The sequence below is a fragment of the Nesoenas mayeri genome, assembly GCF_963082525.1.
Source record: "Nesoenas mayeri genome assembly, chromosome: 12".
Lineage (NCBI taxonomy): Eukaryota > Metazoa > Chordata > Aves > Columbiformes > Columbidae > Nesoenas > Nesoenas mayeri.
This window is the reverse complement of record NC_137547.1, coordinates 8,732,233-8,759,214: the sequence shown is the minus strand read 5'-3', so window position 1 is coordinate 8,759,214 and position 26,982 is coordinate 8,732,233. Positions and strand designations below refer to the sequence as shown.

Genomic DNA, 26,982 nt, shown 5'->3' with positions numbered 1-26,982 from the left:
CAGGCTCATGCTGATCAGAGCGGAGGAGATCCCTTTCGTCCACAGCTCTTGAGTAAAGCGGTGGTTTGAAGAAAAAGGCAACTCTTTAAATGAGTCTTGCTGGCCACTAAGTGGAGCTAAATCATCGCTAAGAACCGAGCGTGCGTAACCTGACTGTGAAGGGAGGAGAGCGGCTGTCCTGCAGCCTGTAGGGATGGAAATGTGCAGCTTGTCCCTGTTCCCTTGAGGCTCAAGTACGTTTTGGGAGGCTAGCTGAGCGCCAGTGCTGAGAGAGTCCTGCGGACGGTGACTACTCCCCGTGAGGCCTTGACAAATGTCTTCTGAGATAAATCAGGGCTGGTTTGGGAGTTTGTGGAGGGCAGAAGCATCTGGAGACTTATTAGGTAAAACTCCCAAAAGAGGCTTGAAAAGGTAAAGGGACTATGTGCCTTGAAGTGATTCTCTGCTGAGTTCTGCTAGGCATTGTGGTGGAACTGCAGCGTGGAGCCAGTTTTCTTGACTCTGACTGCCCATTTTATTCTGAAAATCCTGGTTCTGACCTGTGTGAAGGAGAAAATTGAACCAGACAGACTAAAAGTCTCAGAATTTCAGTAGTGTTTCCCATTTTGTTTCTCTGTCAATTATTTAAGTACCATGGCTTACCAGTGTGTTAAGTATATTTTGTGAAGTGCTGTATAAATATCACAGCTGAATATAGAACTTGTGACATTAGAACTTCCCATAAGACAACATCTTTTGGTTCAGAATTAGAGGAAAGTATCAAATTTCTTGCTGAAGGGCATTGAGGTGCTATGTGGAACTGTGTGGTTTCAGGTGGGAGCAGGGATTAGTCTTCTGACCCAAAATTTTTTATTGGTGTTACTATATGGAAAGCTGATTTTTGGTGATGACCCTTTTTTCCAAGAGGAAGTTACAGTTTCAGAACAGTTTGAATGTGTCTTGTGAGCGCTTTGCAGTGGCAGTGCCAGAGTGGTTATAGGAATACTTTTAATTGTATGCTACATTTAATTATAATCTTTACTTACAACCATAATTTCTGCACCTTAATTACCACATTTGCTGTTGGTTTGTGCTCTCATTGGGTTAGTGTTGAAGAGATCTTGCTGTCCAGAACCATGTGATGATGATGATGAAAGTGACATCAGCTGATTGACAGCTCGAGTTGTTAGTCATTAACTGTCACTGTGACCGGGATCACTGCACACAAGGATGATTCTGCTGGTTCCTCCTTCCCTTGACACTGGTGCTGGGGCTTTGTAATTTAGTTTAAAACCATTTTCCCTTGTCCTATTGCAAGAGATCCTCTTCAAAATTCTGTCCTCATCTTTCTTATCAGCCGCTTTTAAGTCTGGAAAAGCCACAATAAATCTCCCTGGAGCTTTTCCAGGCTGAACACCCCAACTCTCTCAGCCTGTTCCAGCCCTTTGATCATTTTCGTGGCCTTCTCAGGCCCCTCTCCAACAGGTCCACGTCTGTCCTGTCCTGAGACGGGATTTCTGGTGTCTGTGACATTACATGCTCTGTGGATGCAGGTCTCCATGTCCCCTCCTGTGTCCCCCGCTCTGATATAAGCACTATTTAAGAGAGCTGGGGATGCCTCTTGGATCTCCAAATCAGGCTTAAGATGAGTCTTGCTAAATTAAAAAGAGTCCTTTTTTTTGTTCTAAGTCTGCTGTTCTTTCTCAAAGTGGATCATAGAGAATCTGCTATTGGAAATGTCCTCAGCCTTGTCCCATCCTGCAACCCTGATGACCATAGGGCCGAGGCGGGGTTCAGCGAGCAGGGTTCGATTTGGCTTCATATCTCGTGGGGCTTTAAAACCGGGTGGCAAGAAGCATTTGTTATTTTTGTGGTTAATTTTTGTGTTGAATAGGGAGCTAGTACTGAGTGTAAAGCTTTAAAAACTTAAAGGCAAAAAATCTGAGGTCAGCACTTACACACTGTATCTGCTCATCGAGTGGAATTAATGGGAGCACTTAGGAGCAAAGCCCACAGCCCTGTGCGGCAGAGGGCAGATCTCCACGTGCTCTCAGTGGCACTTCAGCTGAAACCCGTGTCAACATGAACACTCTTGCCACAGAATTTACAGGTGTGTGGGTGTTTGGAAAGAAAATAAAACTGCAGGAGTAAGTTTTTTTAAAAAGCTTTTTAAACACAGTGAAAGCATTTATGGTTGGACTTGATGATCTTGGGGGTCTCTTCCAACCAGAATGATTCCAAGATAACTTCTCTTCCCTTGGCGCAGACACCCCTCCTCCAGCAGCATTCCCCAGCAGCCACTGTCACCTTTGCGATGTGACCTGGCTCTGGGCATTGCCGTTTTCTCCCACGTCACCTTTTTTGACAGGTTCCAAACTTCCTCGTGGCAACGCCGCCGTTCAAGCCATCTCACCTTTTCTCCAAATACCTTTGTGGAGGGTCAGGTTTGGCACCTTGGGATTAAACAGCTCCCGAGTTTGTTTAATGTGTAAAACGCTTGCGATTGCTTTGTGTTTCCCGGGCAGCAGGATGCCCAGTGGTGGCGTAACCCTCACCTGCGGCTCTATTTATAGACTCCGGGCTTTCCCTAATCACTGCATCCCAGCTTTTTGGCAGGTCCGGCCTTTCCAGGCGTCGTCACGCGCCGAGCTGCCCGTTAACATTCCTGCAGCAAAGGCAGCGCCGCTTCCAGCCAGAGCCCACGCGCGCCTGCTCTTCCCTTCCCAACGAGCTGGGGAGACGGGAAAACTGCTCCCCAGAGGTTGTGTAACCGGCGAGGAGCTTTGCCAACGGCAGTGCTGAGGGTGTCTGTCATTACAGGTAGATGCCGGTCTGTCTGTCAGCTTATGAGCTCCATTGAGTAGAGGCCGGAGGAAGGAATAAACCGTGATATATGGAATGCGGAGTTAAAAGGGATGGAAGAAAACTCAAAAAGCAAATAGCCAGGAATGTGAAAACAAATTCCCTTTCCCTTATATTGAAAGCAGGAAGGCTTAATCTGATCTCTAAACAACAGTAGAGTAGTTAAGGTTAGTAACACAGAAGCCAGAGGACTTCCTGGCATTGCTGCTTGCTACAAATGAGGAGGATTAGAACTTAACAACCAACAAAGGTTGTAAACCCTGAGAGACTCGGTGCCAAATGTTCCTTGAACCCTTTAAAAGAAGAGGCTGCGGTGTTTGGGTGTCGGATTGGCCTTTTCTGAAGGAGCATGCAATGGCTGCTTTGTGCTTTGGGGTTTTTTGTTGTGTTTTTGTTGTTGTTGTTTTGTTTTGTGTGGTTTTTTGGTTTTGGTTTTTTTATCCCACTTTCCCCCCAAGATTAAGATGAGCACCCCAAGAAGTTTATAATCTCAGATTCCGATGCTAAGTCTTTACTAAGTCATTCTTCCCTCTCCTCCTCCTCCCTTGTCAGACACCACACACTTAAACAAGCCGGGACACTGCTGGTGGATCAGAGGGATAACTTGGCTGGCTGTCCTCGTGCTCCTGTCTCCAGAACAAGTTCTGATGCCCCAGGCTGTGACTGATTTTTGCTGAGTACAAGATTTATGCTTTGTGTCTCTACTTTGCCAGTCTAGCTCACTGTTGTGCAAAGCATTTCAGGGATAAAGAAACGGCATGAAATATCTGCAGAGACTTAGTGCAGTACAAGGTGTTCTTACCCGGGCTGCTGGCCTTTAGCTGCAAGCGAAGGCCTTGCACACACAGTAATTTGCTTTAATCCTCCTATTGTTGCACAGGTCTTTATCCTGCCATCATCCAAGTGAATCTGATTGTTTCAGGAGCACGTTAGGCAATGCAGTTCATATCATGGGACCTGTTAGCAGTTGTATTTCCAAAGCACTGAGGGACGTTAAGGAATTGGACCCGCTGGTGAGGGCAGCAGACTTGTCCTGAAGTGTCACCTAAAAGCTATTTCCACGCAGACAAGTTTGGTCAGAGTCCATGATACAGACCCCAGAATCTGTGGGGTGAGGAGGCAGCTGTTGTCCTGAAATGTCCCAGAGTCCGGACAGGAGGTGACAGCGAAGCTGCCAGGACGGAGCAACGTCCCGGGCAACTGTCCTGCGATTATTGCACACACACCAGTTTTTCTGGGAGGAAGTTTTCCTCAGCTGCGCTAAAGCCTATTGATGGAGTGCACTCAGGCAGCCATTAAAAAAATAAAAATAACACCTGCAAATAGGGCCACAGTAAAATTTAAAGCAATGTCAGAAAGAGCAGCTGTTGTGTAGCAAATCATAAATCCTTTGTAGAACTCGAAAGAAGCAGAATGTTCCTCCCTCAGCTTCTGTTGGGGTGGCAGCAGCCCCCAGTTATGAGATGCTCTATAAAATCGATGAATGCAGGTTACCCAAGGCTTGCAAGTTAGAAAGTGTTGGAATGAGGTTGATTAGATAAAGGAGTGGCAAAAGTAAGGGAATGCAAATGGAGTGATTCATGTGCAATCGCAAACCGACTGAACTCTTTTTTTTTCTTTTTGAAGTATCTGTAATTCTAAGTGTTCCTGGGTCGTCGTCGTCCTTCCCCACAGCTCCTGATGGTCTCCCCATGCCACCAGCTGGATCTGCTGCCGATTTTTGGCATGTAGGGGCTCTGTACAAAAGCCGCTGTTGCTCAAATGGAACGGGGTGTTTTGCTCAGCTTAGTAGGAACAGATATTAAGGAAAATTTCTTCCCCCAAAGGGCTGTTGGGCTTTGGAACAGGCTGCCCAGGGCAGTGGTGGAGTCACCATCCCTGGAGGGTTGAAGAGACACAGAGATGAGGTTCTCAGGGATACAGAGTGGTGCCAGGGGTGGGTTATGGTTGGACTCAATGATCTTGAGGGTTCTTTCTAACCAAAATGATTCTCTGATTCTATGATCTCATCCTGCTGTATAAAGATGGTGCGGTAGCCTGGTAGATTTTGTCTTCTGTCAGTTTTCCCTGTGGAAATGTCGCCTGTTTCTCATAGAAAATCCTTCATGTGTTCCTGTTTGTCCTGCCAGAGGAGGATGAGCAGGCAGGACAGGCAGCTCTGCACTCTCCCAGATTTCGAGTTGGGCATCGGTGGGACCCTGGAGCGCTCAGAATTAGTTTTAACATCCATGAGGAGTCACTGAGGGGGAAAAGTCACCTCCATCACGACGCACAGATGAGTTCTCCAGGTGTCTGCACCTTCCCTGAGTGGCTTCTTGGGGTGCAGCGAGTTAAGAGAAGCAAATGGCTCCAGGTTGTTGCGTTTCCCAGGCTGAAGTGAGGTTTATTGGCTGTGTCTTGAGCTGGACCTGTGTTCCTCAGACACACAGCAGCTCTGCCGTGCTGCCTTCAGCGCTACACGGTGCAGCAACGCTCAGAAGAGGATTTCGGAGGATTTCCCTTCTCCCTGTACTGCTCTGCAGTTCTTCAGACTCTAGTGCCCCGTATGGGAACACTTGGGCAATAAACATTCTCATGACTTGTTTACATCCCCATTTTTCCTTGTGCTGCAGCTTCCAGCCGGAGCAATGGAACCTGCTTAGACGGCTTCGCTTTTGTTTATGCTCCCAGTTCGTTTGGGGAGTTAACAATAATAAAATCTCTCTGAACTAAATCAGCAAAACTTTGAAAAGTTCTCTACGAAGCATTTCTGATGACTGGAGTTCTTGTTAGTCTTCGTGGTTCTTGATGTTCTGCCTCCCCTTCCACAGTAAAAGGAGAAAGATTTTCTAACCCTAAATCAAGATGAAGGGCATCGAGTGACTCAGATGTGGATCTCAATGTGTTTTTCTTTGACGTTTCAGAGATGGAATTACTGGCGAGATCTCCCACACTGGATTTTATTAAAACGTTGCAAAGACTGGGGCAGAATCGCTGCACACGGGTACTTCTCATCTCGAGGAGGCTCTCAAGGCGTCAAATGCTCAGCCCTTAGGGTAGATCACGTCTCCGATATGTTTATCTGCCTGCTGTGATGATTTCATACTGTAGGTTCAGATTGTATCTCCACTATTTAATTTAAAAGCCTCGCCCCATCAGTCTTTGAAGAATTTTTTTTTCTTTTAAGCAACTGATAACTCTGCTTTAGATCGAAACATCCTGAGAAAAGCGTATCCTTTGCTAATATTTCACCAAGATCAATTAGCAGCGGCTCCAAGGTTCAGCATTTCCCATCATAGGTGGCTTTTGGGAGCTGTTGTCCCTCTCCAGCCACACAAGTGACTTTACTGTGCCATAGACGGAAAAATGATCCAGTGTGCATGCACATTGCTGGAGTTTATTTTGCAGCACTTACATGTCCCTTCACAACTGCCTTGACACATGGCTCTGGTTATTCCTTGCTTCCTCTTCCTTGGAAAATTCCACTGACACTGAAGGAAGATTCGTGCCGGTGCTGCTGACGCAACGCTCGCTTCCTGCAAGAGATGAAAAGGCTTTTAAATCATTGGTGGACTTTCCTCTTTCAGAAAATTGAGCTGTAACTGCCGGCCAAAACAGCAGCCCCGGAGCCAGGCTGACGTCACCAGTGACGGTGGGTGACAAGGTTTGCATTACCTGTGGGAGCCGCGTCCCACGGGGAGGGGGAAGGAAAGAAGGAAGGAAGGAAGCACTTTCCCCAGGAAGCTTATTTTCCCCTCCAAGATTAGAAATGCTGCAGCGTCACTTGCATAATACACAAGGAGGAAAACTCCACTTTTCCCTGTCCAAATTCTTGTGGAATTCAGCGCCGTGGTTCAAAGTGGGTTCGCTCGGGAGCCGTTGTGCGTGCGGTGGGGAGCTGGCTGAGCTGCACCGTGCTTGGCCTCTGCCAGCTGGACCTGCGCTTTGTTCCTCCTCTCATTGCCAAAGCCACGTTCAGCTTCAGTTCTCTGCTTGATTGCTGTAATTAGATTCCAGACAAATATGCATTAACGTGTTCGTTCTGGAAAATAAAGCCTTTAGTTATTTTTAAGGTTAAAATGGGCTTCGGAAATAGCTTCGCTCTGCAGAGCTTGGTCGTGCCCTGATGATGCAGTGGCTCTGGAAGGAAATTAAGATGCTTTTGGTCAGTCTATCTTGTCTCTTACTCCCTCTAATTTTTTCTAAACCTTGTGGCCTAGGCTTACCTGATCAGGGTATGAATTTTCAAATGTCTGAAATGTTTCCCAGAAATTGGAATTCGGTGAAAAAGGGAGACGGGAATTCACACGCGTGCTTCGGTAGCACGTGGGTTGTTTTGCCAGCTGAAGCACATTAGGTTGGCCTAACCGCACGGTATCAGTATGCAAGAGTAAATTCGGTTGAAACACCATTTCATAGACTGCGAGCCTCAGATAGTCTCTTTGGTGAAACTCGTAGAGGCTGTAATTGAGATGTCAGTGAGGATCTTGGAGGTTGCTCCGGCTTACTTTCAATTCTGACTCCTGGATTCTGCTGGAGGAGACGAGCCAAGCGGCATCAGATACCGGGCCCTTGTATTAAGTTGAACAAGTTTATTTGGTGATGCTACACGTTGGGCACGCAGGTAACTCTTGAGGAAAGCGTTTGAAAATGTCCTGACTCGAGCATCGTCTTTCTTTCTTGGCTATAGTATGGTTATGTATTTACTGCTGAGTCAAAAAGTTAAAGCCTCTCCAGACGTGAGGCTTTCTGTTGTGGTTTTCCTCGGGTAAAAAGCCTTTCCCCCAGAAAATGACTTCATCAAGAGAGAATTGCATTAAACCAAGTAATAGGTGCAAGTAATGAGATTTGCTTTCGCAGTCGTCTTCGCTCCGAGCTGTGGAGTTCAGCACGAGTTGTTCCCCCATGGGGTTGGAGCTGAGGTCTGGCTCCCGGGATGTGAATGTGGGCAGGCTGCTTTTTGTGACAGAAAGAGAATAAATTCCTTAGGAGACTTTCCTTTCTAAAAACTACTGTCTGGAGAGGGACAAGGTCATTTATTAGTGTTGGCTTTCGTGTTTCTGTCACCTCAGCCACTGCAGTGGAAAGTTTCTCAGCAGGTTTTATCCAGGTGGAACTGCCTCTGCCCGCCTGTGTCAGCAGAATATTCCCCCTACATCACCCAAAGGATGGAGACTGTGGTTCCTTGGGAAGGGACATCAGAGCGGGACACAGAGCATTGGGCATCCTTGCTTGGTGGGTAGGCTGTTCCCGACCCCCATTTTCATCCTGCTTTGTGCTTGGTTGCTTTGAAAATACTCGAGAGGTCAAGATGACTTCAAAATGAGTTTATACTACGTCTGCTGGAGCGAGGGCTTCATCCTGGCTGTGACTATTTAGTGTTACCAGAGTATTAATAATAGATCCAGTCTATCTCAACCGCTTATTCAGTCATGGTCTTTCTCCATGATTAGATACTCAGATACAGTTGTGGCTGTAACATGGCAAACTAGACCAACCCACTGCAAATAACGTGCTGTGCTAAACAACGTGTGTCAGAGCAGCACTGGAAGGGCGATGGTGCTAAATGAAGATGCTAGTGAATAATGCTGAGCCATAGCCCTGCCTGGGCCTCTCTTATGAGACTGTCAGCAATTTTGTGTGCTAATACGTAAGCGTCCTCTTCTGAGGCTGGGATGGTGTTTGTGGGAGAGGTGAATGTGAAAGAAGAATTTCTCCTCCCATAAAATTCTGTATATACCAAGATAGATGTGGGACAAATTGTAAAATTGCTATGGTTATGTCAGCAAAGATAGGGGAAGAGTGGGATGCTGCACTGGATTTTAAAGTCAACAAATACAAGTTCTGAAGTCAGGGAAGAGGTGAGAGGCCGTAGGAGTTTCAGCTGTGTTGAGACTGTGTTTTAATACTGCCAAACAAGGAGGTGATGAGAACTCTTAGTGACTAGTGAAGCCTTCAAAGGGCAGAACAGGCTGCTAACGAAGAGCTTTAATTATCCTGTCATCTGCTGAAAAAGTGTTGTGGCAAGAAACATGCTCCACAGAATTATTAGAAAACTTGGAGGTTGCTTTTTTATCTCAAAAGGTGGAGGAAGGCGCGTGGGGAGTGGTTGCTTCGGTCCTGTGACTAATGGGGTGGTACTGGCTGAACCCAGTGCTGGAAGGTGCTTTTCCTCCCCCAAATTCTCAGAGCAAAGAGGGTTCATTATTTTGAGAAAAGAAATAAGCGTATCGTCGTACTGGTAATTTGATGAGCATGGCAGACTTCATAAACCTTTAAGCAAGCACAGACTTTGCATAAAACACAAGGGAGAAGGTTACGAGCGGGTAATCGAACAGTCGTGTGCAGATTAGAGTAAGGGTGAGGAAAAATCCTGAGTTAAATCACCCATAGATAAGAGAGGTAATAAAGTCTAAGCCTGAAGAAACTCAGCCTGGAATATTTGCAGAACTATTCAGTGTGGATGCTGGAAAGTTAAGACTGAATTATTTTCAGAGGATCGGGGAGGTGAAGGGAAACCCAGAAAACCAAAGAAAAAGGGGAAACGCAACTGGAGACCTTAAAAAGGAAGGGAGGAGATGGAAGGTGTCTGGCCTGATTTGTCACATCTTCGTGGTTATCAACAACAGGAAGGCACATATTTGATGGTCTTTATAAGCACCTGCAGAATAATATGGTGATAAAACAGCCACTATAAATTGCTTTATGCTCAGCTGCTGAGGTAACTGTCCCCTTTGTACAGGTGAGAACAGTTGGGTGACTCTTGGCCACGGTAAGGCTGGTGACACAGTCCCACGTGGTGTCCTGATAAGGGAACTGGAGGAGGGTAATTCGGGCTGCGTCTCTTCCCTTGGTGCCTGCTGGTTGTTCCCAGCAGTTTGCTGTGTGGAGAAGGTGTTTCAGATGCACGTTCAAAATCTGTCCTCAGTCTGTTTAGGATGTTCATTGCACGGGGGTCTCTGCCAGGTTTGGGTTGCTCCAGCTCTACGTACTTGGCGCAGGCATGAGAAGAACCAAGTTTCCTCTTGTGTGTGCTTTTTCCCATCCCTGAAGGCCAAGAGCTGAAGCTGAAATCAGCTGGCAGGTCACTGCCACAGAGCAGTCCACAAAACCTGCAGGTCCTGCTGCTTTGATGGGCTTGCAGTCAGTGATTTACAAAATGTTCTAACAGTTCATCACCCCAAAATGAGGCTGATTATCCCACAGTGGAGGTTAATCCTTCATACTAGTATTAGCTCTTAATTTCTCAGATCTTTTCCTGGTCCTGTGCTTCTATTAGCCTTACTACATAAAAAACTTCCAGCTGCTTAACTCCCCTTTGTTTTCCAGCCGTCAACCTGAGCCACCAAAGAAGGAGAAGGAGGCCGCCACCATCACCGCTGCTCAGTCGAAGAGAGCGGATGAATGGAAGGACCCTTGGCGCCGATCCAAGTCCCCCAAAAAGAAACTCGGCATCTCTGTCTCTCCCAGCCGTGCCCGTAGGCGCCGAAAAACCTCCGCTTCTTCAGCATCTGCTTCTGGCTCTTCAAGGTGAGGGAAGGCAAAGAGCGTGTGGCATCCAAGCCTCATTAGTGTGTGAGGGAACGTGACGTGACTCTCTCTGGTCTGTAGATGATGTTGAGATGTTTGGGAAAGGAGTTCAAGAATTGCTGCTCAGTTAACAGCTGCGGTCACCAGCGCATAGGTAGTGAGATGGAAGCTAAAGGGGTCACCTAACTGTGGGTGCTGTGATGTGATCTGTCGAAGATTAGGAAAAGATGCATCCTTGGAAAAATCACTTCAGAGAAATTAGACTGGGAAGCAGTCCAAGATGATCAGTAGCTCGCCTAGGTGAAAACTGAGCTTAATAGGAGCAGAAAGAGCTGGAAACAGTAAAAATTGGAGCTTGAATTGAAGCTTGGAAACCAGTGCAAGCAAGATAAAAAACACTTTTCAGAAAGGTGCACCCTGAATCTGGGAGAGTTGAGGCATAAGCTGGATCCATTTTCTTTAAGTGTTTGAACTTGAAGCTCCTGAAAAGAGGGGGAAAAAGTATCAGAGAGGAATGAGGAACATGCTGCACTGAAGATAGGGATCTAAAAGCCAAAGTCCTCCTGAAGCAGATAGCTGAGATCACTGCACCTGAGATTTTTCTGTTTTCTCAGGCCTGTGTAACCCAACGTACCAGGGGATTGCCTGGTAAAAAGGCGTAAAATTGTGTGGACAGAGTTCTCAAAAAGGGACAGAAAGTCATTAACTAAAGAAGGGGGAGGCCTATTTAAGGGTGCAAAGTGGGTAGCAACAGCGGGATCCTCTCTAAAAGCAAAGTGGGGACCGAGGAGAGGCTGTAGTCCTGGCAGAGCACCCAGGAGAAGGCAGGGAATCTTTGGAGCAGTGTTTGAGAACTTGGCAAGAGAATACAGGAAACAAGACCTTGGTCTCAGGGGACTTCTGAAGAAGTGCTGAATTTTAATCCTTTTCTTTCAGGTCCTCTTCTCGTTCATCCACCTATTCCGGGTCAGGTTCCTCGCGATCTCGTTCCAGATCATCTTCTTACAGCTCTTACTCTAGTCGCTCTTCAAGACACAGCTCCTTCTCAGGCAGCAGGTCCAGGTAAAGGCTCCTTGGCTTTGAAAATAATGCTATACTGTTTGCCAAACACTTCCTAACAGCTATTTCTGCTGCTACTTAAAACCAAATAGGCAACTCTTGAAATAAAACATTCAAACCATTTTCCTGGGGGAGGGAAATACGATAAGGCTCAAGGCAGCCTGTTGGTTGGGTGGTTGGATGAAGCAGATATGTCAGCCACCCCCTCCTCTCTCCAGTACCCCCACCCACGAGTTCCAGACTGTTTCCCATGCCTGTGGTAGCTGAGCGGTTGTAGGAGCCTGGCTGCGATAAACTTTTCCATCATTTGCATTTTATGATTGGAAAAAAGTTACTGGCATCTCTTTTCTGTTGCACTGGATTTTCTGTTTAAAGAGGCAAATCACATTTCTTTATTAAAGCAGTTGTGTCTTCTGATAGTCCTGACACTTCAAAGTAGCACGTCGGTGTCCCATGCTGATTAAACAGAGGCAGGTTTATTATTCTGCCACTTCCTTCCCCCTGCAGACAGTTTCCCAAGTCTGGAATATGCATAGTAGGAGAACTGGCTTCCTAGATAGGCTCCTCTTTAGGGCTGGAATCACACAGATACCTGGAGCGGATCACACAGCGTCACTTCTGGAGAGCTGGTTTCTCCCAGGAAGGTCTCAGCTGGGAGTTGGTCTGGATTCAAGGTTGACCTTGCCCCAGCCACCTGCGTCAGGCTGCTCCTTGCAGGATGACACCAAGCGTAGGTGACACACTTTGGTTAACGTGCCTCTCTCTGGAGGTGGGAGGGTGAGGAACACCCAGGTGCCCAAGTGTTCCCCAGCAATCCCGTCACCAAGGCCTCTTGGCTCTCTGGAGTTCAAGGCTGCAAGAAGGGCACTTCCAGTCCTGGCAGCAGAGTGAGTCACCGGAACCCTGGATCTGCTGAACTCCGTGGGTGATTTGCCTCTTTGGTCAGTCCTGATCTTGGGAAATAGCTCTTACCCTTTGATCTGTTGGCTTTGATATACTCTGATTAATTTTTCTCCTTGTGTTCTAGAATTTACAGATATCCAGTTAGATGTATTTTTTTGTGTCTTTCTCCCAAGGTGGTGTTTTATTTGGTTGGTTTTTTTGCTGCTGTTTGAAAGGTTGTCACTGCACTAGGAGTGACAGGAACATAAAGCAAGTTGGAACAAATCACTGAACTTGCAAGTCAAAATCCTACTTACGTTCCTATAGAGATATTCTCCCTAAGGAGAGAATACAGAGAGTGTTGAGAAAGCTTCGGATGTTGGTGTGGAATACCTGAGAGTCCCTCTCTTGCAGCTGACCCTATTTTTCCTTTTGTTTTCTACTTTCACAACTGATCTGGTGGCAGGAGTTAGTTTTGCTGAGCAGAGTCTGGATATGAAACTGGGATAAGCTCAGACCCACAGGGACTAGTTCCTGGGATGCAGCTCCTGGCCAAAGGGAGGGAATGTTGGCACTGCAAGCCAGGAAAGCCTTCTGCAATCCCAGAAAATAAATATAAATATTTTGTTTGATGCATATTTTGTTTAAAAGTATTCTATGCTATTTAGACATTTCTGTTTTATGGAGAAAATTATCTTCCATCTTTCTGTCCTTCCTTTCTAGGTCACGGTCCTTCTCATCCTCACCCTCTCCTTCTCCAACACCGTCTCCACACAAGCCGCTTGCAAAGGCTAAAGGAGAGTTGTTACCAGCGGCGGGTAAAGGGTAAGGCTTCAGTTCCGTCATGAGAACGCCATGAAGAAAAACCTCCAAGTAGTGGCTGAATCCCTGAGTCAGACCCTTCTGACCTGCTTGACAGTTTAAGGAAGAAATGGAAGATGCAAAATACAACCCACGTAGAGGAACACTTAGCTTCACAAACTTAATTAAATGATGACACTTTCACTTATTAAGTCTGAGTTAAAATGTACCGATGTCCTTAAGTATTATATAGAATCATTTAGGTTGGAAAAGACACTTCAGATGGAGTCCAGCCATTAACCTAACGGTACCAAGTCCACCACTAAACTCCCTCCCTAAGGGCTACATCAAGGCCCGTCATGTATACATGACTATTTAAACACATGTATGATTTACTATTTAAACATTCTCTGTGTGCAGATATATGTTTATACAGGAGCTACAAGAAAGTTCAATTCATTACTGTAGCTTTAGTTAATACACAGCCTTAGAATAAAGAAACAGTTCAGCCTCATCTACTTTTAATATTGGAGACAAAACAGAACAGTGCTATAGCAATTAAACTGTTGGGTTGACAGATTATGCCAGTGCTCCTGCTCCTCTAAATACTTGTTGTTATTTCACAAACTCTTGTAATACGTAGTAAATTACGGATGTGTTGGAGGGTGACACAACACCGTAGTGATGTCACCTCTATTCAGGTGACCTGCTAATAATTTAGATCATGGGAATCCCCTGAATTCTACAGAATATGGGACAATCCCCTTTGCCACACTTCATGTACCTTATTGACCTGCTTTTTTGTTATTTTTTCTTCTCAACTCAGAAGGTTCCACCCTCTAAGGACGCGCTCCCCACCTGCAGTGATGTCTTTGCACCTTCTAGTGCCCATTGCAGTGCTGATTTGGTGACACACGGCACCAGCCAGCTCTGGCATGGGGATTGGTTTTGCTGCGTAATACCGCATGCACCTAATCCTGTGTTCTGCAGGGGATGAATACAGATATTCTTAAGCACAAGAGGAGGAATTAACAGTCCCTATTTCTCTATGTAGACATCCGCCTCCGCCCCAGTTAATACTAGGTGTAATGTCAGTGCTGGGGATATTGAGTAGTAACCAGCTATTAGAGCAGAGGTTGGAGTGTTGAGGAGTGAGCAGCATGAAGAGCCAAAGTGGTTGCCATCTCGCACAGTGGGTGCTAAATAAAGTCAAAAAAGCATTGTGTAGCGATGTGGGATTACCGGTTAAATGTTCTGCAGGGTAACACCAGCCAAGGGACATTTGCACTCTCCTGGTCCATGTGATGGAGTGGAAAAGAGCATTTTGGCATAAACTCTGTGCATTTGATTCTGAAACCTGACTGGGAGATTTTTAAAAAGTGTGTGTGTTTTGGATAAAAATGCAAATAATCAAATGGATAGGAAATAGCATTTCCATATAGCTTACTTCATTAGTTAATTTACAATGTCTCCAAAATTGGCTGTTGTATAGTAACTAATCTGTGAAAAGGTGGCTTGATTTACAATATGGGAAACAGATCCCTTTAAGGGAATTTGTATTATTTGACAGTATTTTGATGAAATAGCCAAGTGTCTTAGAGCTACAGCAACTCTATCTGTATAATACTTAGTTAGCAAACATTAGTGCGTTTCATAGCTTTTGAAAATGTCCGTGTTCTGTATCTACCAACATCAATCATGCACATGAAAATCTTGATTTTTGTAGTGAAAAATCTGTGAAGAAACTTGCTGCTCTTCCAGTCCCTCAGCTGCTCGCTAAAATTGCAACAGCTGCACCAGAGCCAGCCAAGCCAGGAGATAATCGAGAGGCGAGAAGGAAGGAACGTCAGACCAGGACTCCACCCAGGAGGTAAGAAAGCTGCGGGGTGGAGTGAGGCTCGATCTGCTGGAAGATAGAGCAGATCCTGGGCTTCTCCTGGGAGTACCAGCTCCAAGGATTCTCCAGGATTAAAGGAGAAATGCATTTCCTGGGGCTGGAAGGAAATGGGGAGAGAGGGAAGGAGTTGGGGGGGAATGTGATGACTTCCCACAGCAAGTGGCTCCTGTCTCTGAAGGTTGGTCGGGGTAGAATACATGAAGTCATAAAATCACAGAATAATTTTGGTTGAAAGAGACCCTTAAGATCATGGAGTCCAACCACAAATATGCCAAAAAGCAGAGTGTGAAAAAAACAAAAGGCACGTTTGGGAGTGACTGGTTGTGGAGGCTGCACAGCAAAGGTGTGTTTGGTCCAGAGCGCGGATTTGGCACGTTGGAGGGTCGAGATTTGTGATGGTGGGTTTGGGCCCTGTTTATTCCAAACACGTGCCGGTGTGCAGGGAGTGTTTCTTGTGTGTGGTCCCAGGAGCTGGTTCATCAGCATCCAGCAGAGCTGCTGGAGGAGCGGAGGAAAATCTCCCTGGTACACATCTCGCTGCCTCCTCTGCTCTGTTCTCTCTTCCTGGCTTCATCCTGAATGTTCTGAATGTTCTCTCTCTGTCCTCTAATTGTTTGTGTTGTCCTTTCTCTCCTCCCTTTGCATTTGAAATGAGAGAGGCTTCTGATGGTTTTCAAACAAGGAGCATTTGTCTGTATTTAAATCAGTTTATCAGGTTAATCCATTGTGCTACTGTATGTAGAAATGTTACCAGATAAATGTGGGTAGCCTTGCCTGTTCTCAGAGGGACACGAGGTCAGTGAAGCGCAGCTGAAATTTGTTGTGCATCCTTCTTACATTACTAATTTAGAAATAGCAGTACAATACCTGTGTGCCTAGTCTGTGGAAGCAGTAGCTTGGTGTGCAAGGAGTGTATTTAATAGAAGTGTTGGTCTCATGAGCGCCAAGAATGTTTTATCCCTGCAGTAAGGCATAGGTGGTTTTCTTGGATCACTGGATGATGCTTTTATTCCTGTGTTTTGAAGATGGCAGTCTGTTTTCTGTTCAGGTTTTCAGAAGTATCGCAAGTCAATTCTTATTTTTGTGTGGGGATTACATCTCTTATTTCTTCTCGGTAGCTGAAGAAAAGGTCTGGGCTGAGCAGTTACGTCTCCATAGGTGAAAACTGATCATGGCAGCTTCTTTTCCCTAAAAACTCTGTCAGTTGTAGTTTCTGTTTCACTTACCTTAACTAGTTAATAATAATTTTGGATGTCTTTAGTCACCTTCCCTTAATCTTTACTCCAGTCTTAGAGGTTCTTTTTGTGCTTATACCCACACAAACCCCCTGCCCTCCACTCTCCCTGCTGTGCAAATGACAAACAGTTCTATTTGTTAATACTGGTATGATAGTTGCAAAAAATGTGTAGAATTATTTCTATAGCTTGAAATACCAGTGAGTCCCACTGCATCAAGCAGTTTGCAATTTTTCTTTGTAGGAAGCATTTGCTTCTGGTATCAGTACAGGATTAAGGTGCTTTTAGCTCATTCTTTGCCAGGCTCTTATTAGCATTATTCAATCTTGCATAAAACATCTACTGTGCAGAAAACAGGAATAGGGATGCAAGGTTGAGAAGAACCATCTGAAACTATTAACATTTGCGAAGCACTGATCTTGTACACAACACAGGACAACGGCATCCTGCTCCAAGCATCCCTGATCAGTGATTTCTAACCCCGTTTCCCAGCAGAGCGCAGCCAGGTGAGGCTGTTGTTTGCTGTCTTGCAGGCGGACCATGAGCGGCAGCATCAGCGGCAGTGCCAGCAGCTACAGCGGTTCCAGTTCCCGATCCAGGTCGTTGTCTCGCTCTCTCTCCAGATCTCATTCCAGATCATCGTCTGCCTCAGTTTCCCACTCCCCGTCTGGGTCCAGGAAATCCAGGTACAGCCACAACCCTTCCTAACCCTTGTTGAAAGAGGAAGAGATTGTAACTATTCCTGACTGTTGTGATTTCTTGCAGCTAAAACTCTCTCTAGCTTCAAGTCCCAGAAGCTATAGGTAACTAGGATGTGACACAAGATTATTTCTTTGTGTGGCATTACAAGTCCTAAATCACAGCAGTGGCACAATGCTGGTAGTGTCCTTGTGGCTTATTCAAGAAAATAATCTGTCGTGTGTGCCAAACTGTCCCTTTTTAGCTAAATTGTGACCAAAGCATCTCTTTATGGCCAGGGTGATCCCACATTCTAATTTATTTACAAGGTAACAGAGCTTTGCTCTACTAAACCGCTACTGGCTCAGTGACTGAATGTCCTTAGGGAAGATGTGTGGCCAGTCAGGAGAGGGAGGTCAGAAAGCACCTACAAGGCCCAGTTAATGATATTTTTACTTTGCTGCTAAAGTTGTGTGGCCAGTTCCCTTTGTGTCTAGCCCCAAGTGAATAGTTATGTGGCTGTTAGTCTGTGGGCTTTGTAAACAGCTAACTCCCTCCAGTCAAGTCATGAAATAAACCTCTGTCAGGTTCTTCGTTCTGTTTTTTTTCCACCCCTCTTCGCACACAAGAATCCCTGACACCTCACAAAGAGCCCTGAAACACGCCACTTCCCTGTGATACAGGTTTAAGAGTAGACCAGTAGTATAGAACTAGTGGATGAGTTAGGACTTGGCTCTGAGCAGCGGTAACTCACATATCTGAGCTCTGTGAAACTCCAGGCTTCAACATCCGCGTTATTTTACGGAAATACAAACCTGTTTACTACATGCTTGTCACATTCATCAGATCAGGCAGGGGGGTGATGCAAGAGGTTCAGAGAACGCTCAGGCACCGTGGCTCTGAGAGAAGGTAGAGAAAACTTAATGTAGATGTTGCTTGTGTGGTGCTGGGGCCACGCTTGCAGCTTTTACAGTTGTGTGGAAAAGGAGGAAGCATAGGAAATATAGTCTGTGCCCACACCAGATTTGCTGTCACAATCTTCTAGCCAGGAGCTTTCCTGCAGAAGGACTTTCTGGCTCATCTGGTTGCCATTGCCACTGTTGCTGAGACCTTGCAAAACTCATCTTGGCTGGGATACCAGCGGGTAGAGACTTTGCAGCTTGTTCCAGCGCACGTCTGTGCTGCAGCCGCCACAGCTCATCCAGTCATACACACCCCAGCGCTTCCAGCAAGTGAGCGCAGACGGTGCCGGCAGCGCAGAGGTCGGTGTGGCCTGCAGAACCTGCTGCAGAAACTGCCAAAATATTCCTGTAGTTAACGTACGCCCCGTCCCCGCGGCAGTGACTGCGCTGCCGCCCGGTTCCCAGCTAACTGGGATTTTTGGAGCTGCTTCAGCGTAGCGAAGCTGCGGTGGCGACGTGGCCCTGAAGGGAAGGCTGGTGCACAGCCATGTGTTTTTGTCTGATGCATTTGTAACTAGAAAGTCTTCCTTAAATGAATTTAATGATTGTCTGGCATTTTTAATGTTGTGAATCCATTAGGAGATAGCCATCTGATGGGTGCTATTAGAAGATAGCCATCTTACAGCCGTCTTTCCCGTCATTATTGGTCGTGGCAGTATGTGCATCCTCAAAACAGGCAGCTGGGCTCTCCTGTACCCTGGGGAGCTGGGCAGGAGCTGTGGGACTCCAGGGCTTTTAAAGCCTCCATGAATAAATGTGTGACAAACAACAACATCGCCAGGGAACCCTTTACCTGAGCCATAACACTGACCTGTACCTGACAGCGCACACCCTGCTTTCACTTTTTGTTTACCTGGGGTAGCAGTGACCTGTTTACATGTTACCTTAACCCTGCTGATAAATAAACAATACTTTAGACTTGCATCTAATATGTTTGGGATTTTTCATATCAGCTGCACCCCAGGAGACACAGCTCATGTCTATCCCTGGCTATTACCGAACTGATCAGCTTTCTGACATCCCAGCCACGCAGGGGATTTGAAACAAAGGTGTCTCATCTCCTCGCTGCCTGGTTCTTGGTGCATTCATGACTGTAATGGACTGTTGGCTCTTTGCAGGTCCCTGAGCGTGAGCAGCGTTTCTTCTGTCTCTAGTGCCTCCTCCAGCAGCAGCTCCGTACGCAGCGCCGACTCCGAAGACATGTACGCGGACTTGGCCAGCCCCGTCTCCTCCGCCAGCTCCCGATCCCCAACCCCAGCGCAGCAGAAGAAAGGTAGAGGTACCTGGTTTGCTATTTATTTTTTTTCTTCAAGGGGTCCTGGGTAAAGAAGGTGGGGGCAGAGATCTGGATACAGCTTGGTTGGTGATACTGTGGGCTCCAGGAAAACTGTTGAGTGGAGGCAGATGCTTGTGGCTGGTATAGAATAGGGGGACCCAGAGGCTTCATCTCAGGAGGGTAAGACCATGGAGGAGGGAGGCTGTGGAGCAAATACACATTCACATCCTTCCATCCATGTGTCTCTGGCTGTAAAAATGCTTTTTCCTGCCTGGGAGTCCTGCCCGGTGCCTCCTCTCTTGTTCTCTGTCACCCTTGTGAGGTGACACTAAATCTTTTGATTGACTCCAGCATCATGTTGCCCTTCCTCTATTTTTTTTTTTTTTTTAAGACTGTAGCAGAGTTGGCAACAGGAACCTTTTGTTCTTTGTCTTTCATGTCAAGCGTCCTCTTTGTGGAAATTCTGGTTTCCTGAATCTTTTAACCTTGGGGCCATGTCCTGTGCTGACTGGTGTGGTCTTTTTCAGTCCCTGGAGCAGCATCCTCTTGCCCTGCCCACCATAGAGAAAGGAATCGGTTGCAAGTCACTCCATCTGCTCTCTGGTTTTCTACAGGAAAGTCAAAAAAAGAAGATAGCACTAAAGAGGAGAAGCGGAAACGGGATGTGCCCACTCAGCTCCTGAAATCATCCAAACCCACTCAGGGGAGCAAATCTCAGCAGCTCCTCCAGAGCCAGCAGCCCTCGGCCCCCCAGTCCCAGCAAGGGGGCTTCAGCGCTCACAAAGAGATCAAACTGACGCTCTTAAACAAGGTGAGAGGTGGGCTGGGTGCGTTTCCCCCCACGTCGGGGGACCCAGGAGCAGCTGGGGTGGATGCTGGGCTTCAGGGGTTCTGGAAAGGGAGCTGCCGGCTCTGCGCTGGCAGGGTGAGCTCAGCCGGGTAGCTCTGCAGCTGGGATCGAAGGGCGGCAGCCAGAACCAGTCTGGCAGCAACACACCCTGTGGTGGCTTCGGTTTGGGACTGTGTTGGCGGCTCCCCTGGGGCACATTCCTGCCGCAGCTTCAAGGGCTGGTTGCCACTTTCTCGAAGGCCACAGCAGCCGGGTGCAGGTGTGCATGGCGCGGTCCCGCTGAAATCCTGCTCCTGGTGCTGCCCGCTCCAGAGCCGACTGCTGACGAGTCCTTAACTGAGTCAGGAGGTAGTGATGGCCTCACCTCTCTGGGATGCTGCCACCAGCCATGCTTTCCGCAGGGAGCCTGACTTCTTCCCCTTCACGCGTGAGCCCACTTCCCCAGTTCAGTGCCTTCAGCTGAGATTGCAACCCAGATAGAACTGTGGTTGGGAGAGACCCTCAGGATCATAGAGTCCAACCATAACCCAGCCCTGGCACTACCCCGCATCCTTAAGAACTTCATATCCATCTGTTCAGCTCCTCCGGGGATGGTGACTCCACCACCACCCTGGGCAGCCTGTTCCAATACCTGACAGCCCTTTGGGGAAGAAATTTTCCCTAATATCCAGCCTAAATCTAGATCATGTGGGAGAGTTTGGCCTTGCAGGGTTTTGTGCCAGAGCAGGGTGTTGTCTCCAGTAGGTTCCTGGTTTTGAAGCATTAAGTTTTTTTTGTGGCAGTCCCAGTTCCCTGTTGCAGTCTGAGGCCGCGGTTCTCTCCACTTCCCTGTGCTGTGACGTGAGGCGCCTTTATCGAGGCTGTGAAGCGTGCTTGGTGGGGAGGAGTGTGCGGTGACACATAACCGCTGGCTGGCATGGTCAGACCCTGGCAGAAGTCACAACTCCACATGCCTCTGTGATATTTGCTATCCTTGGTGCTGCTAAAAACAAAAAAAAACTCTACGAAATGCTATTTTCCTGTTTCGGATAATTGCAAAAACAGCAGAATGTTAGCTGCTCCAGTGCCAGAGGGTGTTGCGGTTTATGGTGGCAGGGGAATGCCCTGGTGCCAGCGATGGCTGGGACTGGTATGCACAAAGAATTTAATGGGAGACTTGATCCAGGCAGCGCATCACAGGCACCCGTCACAGGAAATATCTCTGCCTGCTTCCCTCCCCAGAGGGAAGTGGCTGCTCAGCTCCCTTGTCTGGTTTAATTCTGTTTCAGGCAGCTGACAAAGGAAGCAGGAAGAGATACGAGCCAGCAGACAAAGACAGGCCAACCTCTCCTCCAGCCAAACGGACGAACCTGTCCCCAGATAGAGGTGAGAAATCAGCTGTCCTGGGAACTCCTAACCTGGCTGGGTTCCTGCTGTGCCGCTCGAGGTGATGCTCGAGCGACAAATGTCCCGTGAAAGTCTCTGCTGCAAGAGTCCACTCACTGGAGAGGTTAATTACAGGCATGTGTCTTTCCAAAACCTCAGAGTGTGCGATTGCCGCTAGATAACTCAGGTGTATTAGCTGTCCTGCTGCGAAAACACGGTAGAGGTGAGACACTTGTGTTTGTGCAGTAAGCAAGGTGAGGTCAGCCCTGGGCAGGACAAACCCGATCGTGCGTAGCTGTCTTCTGGTGCATATTGTGAGTCTCTCGGCTCCACTATGTCTGTGGAACTCCACTGCAAAAATAACCCCCTCCAAAAAAAAAAAAGGCGTTTTGCTTTGAAGATGTAGCGTGCTCTTCTCCACAGTAGGTTCACATCCCTCCCCTCCTGTTCTCTAGTGAAGTCGTTGGATGTGGCTGTGGAAGTCATATTGTTTCCTCTTACTGTGTCCTGAGGTCTATTCTGCCTCATATTTCTCTGCATTGCAATGGATTTTAGTCTTCCTGGTAGAAACACGTGTGGCAGTGCTTGGAAAGTGAACATGGGCTCCAGGGCTCCGGGCTGGATCCAGTAATTGGCCATATCACTCGTCCTGCCAAATGAGATGATTTCCCCACTCGTATGTGACACAAACTGATCTGCCCCGTATGTTTAGAAAGACGCGGGCTTTCCAAGTGTTCTCTGTCTGAATCCTCAGCACTTCGCGAGGGACCTAAATGCCACCATTCAGCCTCCGCTGCCAAAAAACAGAGGGGGAATCATGGGCAGGCAGAGGTGCCTGGTTTTGACGTAGAAGCCAGCACTGACACGTGATGTTGTTTTCCTTGTTGTCTCGGCTGTAGGTGTATCTTGTTGACTCTGGGTGCCAGCCAGAAAAGAAACAAATGCCTGTGCTAATAGCCTGGTTGTGTTTGACTCCTGCGAAGGCAGCGAGGAAGGGCCTGGGTGAGGTTGAAGTTCACTGGGATCTTAGTTCACAACTGCGGCTGAGCTGCAGACAAAGGAATGGGCCGACCTAGCAAACACGCTGATTTTATAGATGTAGATGTAATTACATACTTTGTCTGCATGTTATAAAACGTTTTTAAGCAATGGCAAATGGGACAGAAGCCCTGAAGGCAACTCAGTCTCACCTCCCAGTGTCAAAGTCTCCTTGGCTGAATTGGGACTCAGCAGGAGGCACCTGCACTCTGGTGTCCCGGCACAAATCAGAGAATCACAGGATATTTGTGTTGAAGGGATGTTCCCAGCTCCCTCAGTGCCCCCCCTGCCATGAGCAGGGACATCTTCACCAGCTCAGGTTGCTCAGAGCCCCGTCCAGCCTGGCCTGGGATGTCTCCAGGGATGGTTCATCCACCACCTCTCTGGCCAACCTGGGCCAGGCTCTCACCACCCTCAGGAGCAACAATTTCTTCCTCATGTCCAGCCTGAATCTCCCTCCTTTGATTTGATGAGCTTTTCTGAAAACAGGGTGCACGACAGTAGATACGTTTTCTGGTTGCTGCTGGACTTGGCTTTTTGCTGCAGGATCTGGTCAGTCTGAAGAGAAAGTCCTGATGCTGCTGAGCCAGTGTGACGGGCGATGAGTGAGAATGTCTCACCTCTTATTCTCCCGACAGGTTCTCGTGACAGAAAGGCAACCGGGAGACTCTCTTCACCCAAGCAAGAGCGACAGAGGGGCCAGAACCCAAAACCTTCTCCTGCGCAGACAGACAGGTTAGTGTCTGCTTGTTCTGCTGGGTCTCTTGTTGGCCAGGCTGGGGCTCACATTTCTCCAACGGTTCAGTCCCTCCTGCCAGGGCTCTGGCTGTAATTTCCAGTTGCCATGGAGGCCCAGCAAGAGGAAGGACGCGAAGCTCCTTGGACAGGAGCCAGAGGTGATCAGGGCTTCACACGGAAGCCACCGACTAAACTGTTCCAGCTCAGAAATGAGCAGGAGCCTGACGGGGGGTTCTTGAGGTCAGTCCCAGCAAGAGAATCCAACTGGGTTAGGCGCAGGCTCACTCATGCCAGCGCCTCTGCCTCTCGTTAGTGCTGTGTAGTGCTAATGAGAAAGAAAATACACCCCTTCACCTGCTGCTGAGGTCCTTGTGGCACCTGCTTTGGGTTCCCTTTTGTAGCCTAATGTACCCTCAGCTGCTCACTGTGCTGCTGCGAGATGTTAAAACATGACCCCTGCGTGGTGACCAGCCCTGGCTTTACACCTTTCTGTCCCCTCTGGTGACAGGTGACCAGCTCACAGCTGGTTTCTTGGTAGCCCGTAGCCACCACTGTGCTGGGAATGATCCCGTTGCAGAACTGGATGTGTGGCTCCGGGGACCTGGGCTGGGCTCAGCTCAGAGCCAGCTGGCTCAAGGCTTGTGCAGCACACCTGAGGCCTCCGCCGTCCTCCTCGCCCGCAGCCAGCCGGTGCTGCTTTGCATGTCTCTGGTGTCATCTGCCCCAGTATCTCCAGGAGCAAACAGCCCTGTCCTGCATCCCTTAGCCAGCCAGACTCGTGTCATCCCCTCCCCTCAGCTCGTGGCATGAGCGAGCCTCTATTTCTGTGTGTCATTGTGTTTCCAAACCAAACCTGAGCCCCAGCGGCCACAGCCCTGTCCTTCCTCAGCCCTCAGGTCCTGTTTTCTAGCAGCAAAGAGGAACCTCAGCCTTCCCAGGCCACTGGTGGTGACCACATCCCTGGTTCTTGACTCTCCTCTGCTTGCTGCTGTGTGGGTCGGTGGGGTCACTGGTGGGTCTGAGGTGCCACAACCACCCCGGGGTGGGTAAGGACACGCTGGGTTTCTCTAGGGCAGCTGAACGGTGAGTCTGTGTCCCATTTGGAACTCCCTGAGGCTGTGTGAGCATCACCCAACTTCTCTTGAGCGTGGTACAGAACGGTGCAGGTGGCAGCAGCAGAGGGACAGTGACTCCCACTGCTGCCATCTGCAGCAGTGGAACAGCTTTACCAAGCGGTACGAGTCATTAGAAAGCGAGTGCTAGATTTAGGTTATGGTTGAACTTGATTTTAAGGGTCTCTTCCAACCAGTATGATGCTATGAATATGATTCTAAAGCAGCAGTTGGGGCTCACACTGTGCCTTTGGTTCATTACCAAGCTGGCAGCGCTGCAAACGCCAGCAGACTCGTGCCACTGCTCCACTCCCTGGTCCTGTCATCGTGTCCCACTGTAAGAAGCGGTGACCTGTGCTGGGAAGAGCCACTGGCTGCTTTTCTCCAGCCCCGGTCACAGCCAGTAAAAGCCACTACAGCCAGCAATGGGGACCAGCGGCTCTTGTCCTCCCTGTGCAAGGCCAGCAGTGTCCCCCGGCTTTGCTTTGCTCTTGCAGCAATGGCTTCAACTGCAGCAGAGCAACATTGGCACAGAACTGGAGCTCGGTGCTGCGTGTTTGTGAGCTCCCCGCAACCGCTGGATCCTCACTGGGACACTTGGAGAAGGATTTGAGAGCTGGGGAGTTCAGAGCTGCCCTGCACTTATCCGTGACACTGTCCCCTCATTGCTCATGTGTGTGTCCCCACAGCAGCTGGCACAGCCCTTGGGGTTGCTGTCATGGTAGCACCAGCTTTAAATCTCAACATCCTGTGGCGCCAAGTTTAAAATTCTCCCCAGAGCAAATTTTTTTTTTTTTTCTTACTGTTTCAGCCAGTTTTCCAACCGCAGACCTTGCACCTTGCCCCTGTTTTTCCCCACTGGCGCTCAGGGTGACGTTTTCTGCCAGAGCACGTGCCGAAGGGGTTTGTTTCCAGCGCAGTGAGCTGCCGGCGAGCACCATCTCACCACCATCTCCTCTCCTCTCTCTCCCTGCCAGGAAGCGCCAGCTCTCACCACAGTCCAAGAGCTCCAGCAAAGTCACGAGTGTCCCGGGCAAAGCGGCCGATCCGGGTCCTGCGGGTGCAAAGGCGGGCAAGTCCAGCACCCTGTCGCGCCGGGAGGAGCTCCTGAAGCAGCTGAAGGCGGTGGAAGACGCCATCGCTCGCAAACGGGCCAAAATCCCGGGAAAAGTATAGTGGGGAGAGCGCCGCTCTGCCCCTTAGTGACTCTTCATGTTTTTATAAATAGCGTACAAGCGGCCACTTTGGGATTTTGCAGTTCTGTCTTATTTTGGCTGCGATTCTTTTTAAGGAAAAAAAAACAAAACAAAACAAAATAAACCAACCCACACACACACACACAAATTAAATGTTGAAGTTTTGTCAGCTGAGAAGCCCCTGAGGACTCGCTCCGGCTCCCGAAGGGCGAGCGGGGCCCGTCCCCGGCTCTGCCAGCGCCGGTTCCGTGTGAATCCTGCACCGAGGACTCCAGCCCTGTCGGATGCTCTCGCTCTCCCTCTTTCTCTCCTCTCCTCTTTGCTAGCCTCGAGTTGTATTCTCCTAGTTAGCCCCGCTGTGTGTTGAGTGTCTTCAGCGATGCAGTTCCATATACTGTGTAACGAAAGAGCCGAAAACTGCTGTGAACTACTGGCGACATCACCTTCTCCCCCTGCCCTCCCGCCCCAGGAGCAAAAATATATATATATTCTTGACTAAAGTCTGATTGGGAAAATGACCTGTCTTTTATTTGAAGCATTGGATTGTTTGAGTTGATTTAAAGGAGCCCTGAAGGTGTTGTGGGGATGTCGGTCTGACAAGGAGGGTCCTTTTTTTTTCCTTTTTTTTTGTTTTCTTGGTTTTGTTTTTTTGGTTTTTTTTGGTTTTTTTTTTTGAGGGATCTCCCTGAAATAAAGTATTTTGATAACCAGTTCTTCCTTTTGCTGCTGTTCTGTGCTTGCTCCCGTCCTCCCTCTCACATTCCTGGTGTGAGGAGCCTGTTCCCCCCCATCTTTGGATTGTTCAGTTTGGTTTTTTTTACCAGAGTGGTGGGATTTGCACCCATTTTGGTGGTGACTTGATGCAGCAGGAAAAATAAAGTGTAGCTGTACCAGGTCCTGCAGCCATGCAGAACTGCTTTCCCACATTCCCCCTCCCACCAGTGCTGTGCATCCCGCTGTACTGGGACAACTGGGCTGCCATGACCCAGCAGCATTTCCCTGCACGCCAAAGATGTTGGGCACCGGTGCTGCGGTCCCAGTGAGGCTTTGGCAGGGAGCACCGGTGAGCTCCAATGTGTCTTTGCCATGTGGGACAGAGGGCAGAGGAGGGGAAATATAATAAAATAAATAAAATATAAGAAATGGTAAATAAAAGAAAATTAAATGGTTAAATAACGGTTGAATTGATAACTAAAATCTTAAAATTAAATGAATAAATAATTAAAGGAAATAATAAGAAAATTAAAAATAACAATAATTGAGTATATAATAAAAATAAAGTTTAATAAAAGAAATAATAAAAATCAAATAGAATAACATAACTGAAATAAAATAATTAAGATGAAATTAAAACAATATAAGATGAATAAATATTAACATAAAAATAAGATCAGAATATGAACCTCTACTCATCCCTGAAGCGGCTCCTCTCCTCCCACGCGCTGCTCAGCACCACGGTCCCATTTTGACCCCATCCTGTGCCCTGGACCGAGGTGATGAGACAAAACCCGCCAGCCCTTCCAGAGTTGCCTCATTCGGGATT

At 47.9% G+C, this 26,982-nt stretch overlaps 1 protein-coding gene across 4 annotated transcripts in view; it reads left to right on the top strand.

The window, feature by feature from the left end:
* ZC3H18 (zinc finger CCCH-type containing 18) overlaps positions 1-26,192 on the top strand; it is a 47,632-nt gene extending 21,440 nt beyond the window's left edge. For 2 of the 4 annotated variants that reach the window (XM_080352140.1, XM_080352138.1), the window contains exons 10-19: positions 10,150-10,350; positions 11,287-11,412; positions 13,015-13,116; positions 14,819-14,962; positions 16,758-16,910; positions 18,983-19,143; positions 19,755-19,951; positions 21,259-21,355; positions 23,032-23,128; positions 25,221-26,192. In XM_080352140.1, the coding sequence (XP_080208266.1) occupies positions 10,150-10,350; positions 11,287-11,412; positions 13,015-13,116; positions 14,819-14,962; positions 16,758-16,910; positions 18,983-19,143; positions 19,755-19,951; positions 21,259-21,355; positions 23,032-23,128; positions 25,221-25,419 (1,477 nt within the window). In that variant the 3' untranslated portion in view covers positions 25,420-26,192. The remainder of the gene's footprint in view (positions 1-10,149; positions 10,351-11,286; positions 11,413-13,014; positions 13,117-14,818; positions 14,963-16,757; positions 16,911-18,982; positions 19,144-19,754; positions 19,952-21,258; positions 21,356-23,031; positions 23,129-25,220) is intronic. The other 2 variants (XM_080352139.1, XM_080352137.1) reach the window with 1 other exon arrangement.
* Positions 26,193-26,982: the final 790 nt, after the last annotated feature.